At 32.5% G+C, this 3,665-nt stretch overlaps 1 protein-coding gene across 1 annotated transcript; it reads left to right on the top strand.

Annotated features, from left to right (window-relative positions):
• Positions 1-996: 996 nt before the first annotated feature.
• Positions 997-2,847, top strand: LOC144962000 (PAX-interacting protein 1-like; the record flags this gene model as incomplete). Its single annotated transcript, XM_078894997.1, has 3 exons — positions 997-1,134; positions 1,865-1,908; positions 2,787-2,847. Coding segments are annotated over 3 exons (243 nt in total), but the record flags the coding sequence as incomplete, so codon positions are not given.
• Between the last annotated feature and the right edge of the window lie 818 nt (positions 2,848-3,665).

Raw genomic sequence — 3,665 nt, 5'->3', positions numbered from 1 at the left:
TTATAGAATCAGTTTTGTTTCCCCTTGACTGAAGGGAAAGGATTGTCATTTACAATTGCACATATTATTCAGACCTCACCTTGGCACATTCATACCTCATACATTCGTCAGCCAGTTCACCTCAAATATTGTTGTTTGCGGGTTATATTTTATAGATGCTTGTGCCGCTACACTTAGGGTAATTTTTTTTGTTTTTTTCCTCTTATCATTGCTTACCCCATTTTTTTCCCTAGACTCCTATTTTTTTTAAAGAAGCATCCAATTTTTTTCTCACTATGGGTTGGCAGTGGCAGGTATGCAATTGGGCATCTGAATACCTAAAAGAAAAAAAATGCAAATATGAAGTTATGCAACAATTATATTATTATTAGCGTTAATGATAAATACTGTTAGGTATCATTAACATTATCAGTCATAGAAGATAAAGAAAACTAATTTAAAAAAAATCAATTTCTCTTAACCTTACAATGTTATCTGGTCTACCTTTGTATGAAAAAAGTAGGTTGTGGTATCAAAACCTATTGCAAATTTGACGCTGAACAAAATCTGAACAAGTCAAAAACAGCGAAAATCCGAGTAAAAAAAAATTGTCCACTTTTCTATACTGCCACACCCCGATCCATCGCTAATCGCTCAGGAAAATAGGACCAGCCAGTTTTTTCGAGCGACCGCCTGTCACCGGGCTTGTCCTCCCCTACCACTAGTTATTTAATTAGCCCAATTCGTATGCCAGTGTTTTTTTTTTTAATTGCCAAAACCCCAATTTAAAAAAAAGGTGAAATATGCGAAAAAGAAGACTTTTATCTTTAATTTTAAAAAATAAATGAATAAAAAGACGAAATATGCGGCAAAGACATGCGGAAGGCAAAGTATGCGGATGCGGTGGCATTTTCCTGGAGGGACAGCAATATACATCCTAGTCATCTATTATATAAATGTAATATGGGACCCTGTATTGTATAGTGAATCATTTATTCATTTCTAACTTCTTGCCAGATAAAATGGTTGCTAGACAAACATGGAGGACGGATGGATTCTTACCTCAGTGAGATGGTCAGCCATGTGATTGCCGATACCACTCAAGCAGACGACTACTCTGAGGCCAAAGAATTATTTGAGCTTCCAATTGTTTCAGTGAGTTCAGTCTCTGCCAGAACTTGGTTTGTCGTCATGCACGTCAGATTTTAAAAAAATAATTTTTGGTCTTATTTATTCTATATTATAATTGATTTATTTTAACATCATGTTTTAGTTTCAAATTCAAATAATTTAAGTAGCTTGCTTCTGTCAGAGTTGAAGTTAGTACGTAATATTTCCAATATCATTTTGAGACTTTTTCTTTCTCTCCCAGGTATCGATAGCTAGCATTGTTTTTTTCTTTTCAATTTAGAAATAAGTAAATTTTGTTAGGTTGATCACACTTTCAAGCAATGTGTTGTAGGATAACTATCTGAGTCTGAGCACATCTGAAATTTCAGGTTTTGTAATAGTAAAAAGAGCATGAATATTATTATGTACTGGTTTCAGATCTGGGTAATTTATTTTATACTTTTTTCTTTTTTCACTTACCTCCCCCTGCCCCTTTCTTCTCTGTAAGTGCTCTCCAACCTTACCATGCACCCAGCACTTATATAACTTAGCTGTGACAAAAACTACTTGCACTTGCACATTTATCCTTTTCCAAATGGTAACAAACTGCTAACACTCTTATTATGAATTTAATGCCGGGATAAAGTCTTCCCCATCGCCCTTATGGCATTGATGGGCTTACTGCTTCTCACTCTCAGTATGGTTTTTAAGAATAGAAATTTAAATAATATGGAATATTAACGGCAATTTTTTTTCTTTTCTTCCAATCCTCCAGAGTGACTGGGTATCACTGTCTGTAAGATGTGGCAAACAGCTTCTGTATCCTTTTCTGTTAAATAACAATGGTTATGATATGATAATAATAATAATAATAATAATAATAATAATTATTATTATTATTATTATTATTATTATGGTGATGATGATAATTTATTATTATCATTATTTCTAGCAGGTATGCCCATTTTTATGAACAGTAATGGGGGGCTAAGAAATGCAAGAGTATAGAGCTGCAATGTTATAACAAAACACTTAAACTTAAAGTGAACAGTGTCTTAGAATTTGCAGGGGTACAACCTTAAAAGATTCAAGTTGAACATATGTATGCCGCATTTATATTTATCTCTTGAAACAAAAATTCTGTGTTTTCACCTGACATAGAATATTATTATTAGTGTATTACATACAGTTAACATTTTAAGCGTAGCATTATAATAACACCTATTTTACAATGAATGGTTTCTCTGTTTAGATTTTAAAGAAAAACCCAAATGGTTTCTGTTTAGAAAAAAAAATGAATCATTAATGCCTCCCAAGACTCATAGATGGGTCAAGAAAGTAACACGCATTGACTAGAGATCTATGAATTTGGGATTTAGATAGAAAAGTGAACTGAGACTGAATTGTTTTCAACCCATTATAGATCTATTAGTTTGGAATCTAGACTTCGTTAAAATAATCACAGGTTGCCAATTTTCCGTATATTTATGGAATTCAGTGTTATAAAAACTCTCGGTATATTTTCCAATCACCTTCAAAATAGAAAAAAGTAAGTACATAATGTCTTTTTAGTGGCGTTCAGCTCTCAGAAAGGGGTCGGACTATGTGTTTGTGTAAAGGGTCATAGTAGAGTCTGTAAAATTTATATATTTGGTTGTCTATTACTTCCTTTATGAAATTCCTTAATGAGTTTTAAGACTTGAAGCTTTCTCCTTGGAAGGTCGACTTTTCTCTAAAGTTGTAGCTCCCCCGTATCAGGTGAGTTGAGGTTTTTCAGTTCTTAGGCACTTAATTCAGTTTTACCATTTATACAGATGTAATTGGTATATATAATTTGTTTAAAAGTCAAAAATTGGCCAACTAGTTGGGTTTTTTTCCCCAATTCTCTCTTTGTTTTCACCAAAATAAGAAAATGATTGGAAATGTGTCTTTTTTTCTAAGAAATGAATGCATGACCAATGTGAATCACACTTCATTGCTTCAGAAGAATTTTAAAGTGACATTCATAGAAATATGGTAAATAAATGGTCATGTATTTTGGGTCACGAAGGATTGCAAATTCCTCCCCTTCCTCATCCTCCATCCCTTAAGCTTGTTGATCTTCTTAGAGTAAGAAATTAGATTTTTTTGTCTCAAATGATGAATATTTTAGGGTAACTAAATAACTTTTAAATATAAGCTAAAATTATGGTGTTAAGAAATTAAGAACATCAGTGTAGGCCGATTTATTTGAAATTCTACGCTTCGCACACTATTTCCTCCTTTTCAACTATTTTCATCTTTTTTTTTTGCAAATCTAGAATGGCGTCTCTGAAATAGTTACATTTATTTTTTGTCTGTTGCCTGCGATAAGACTTTCAACTTTGAAGGATTTCTTCTTCTATAACACCTTGTAAAGGATATTTTTGGATTCATTTATGATTAATGACTTTAAAACTAATCATTATATTGAATGGAATTATATTTTAGCTGCAAACAAGTAACCTAGGAGTTAAAAAAATGTCAAGTATTATTGTAAAGTAAATAGGATGTAAAGGTCAAGGCCAGGGTTATGTGTTAGTTTCATTTTACTCAAT

This window comes from Berghia stephanieae, unplaced genomic scaffold (genome assembly GCF_034508935.2).
Source record: "Berghia stephanieae isolate SIO BIC M18660-M18661 unplaced genomic scaffold, UCSD_Bste_1.3 scaffold5297, whole genome shotgun sequence".
NCBI lineage: Eukaryota > Metazoa > Mollusca > Gastropoda > Nudibranchia > Aeolidiidae > Berghia > Berghia stephanieae.
This window is presented reverse-complemented; position numbering and strand designations above follow the sequence as displayed.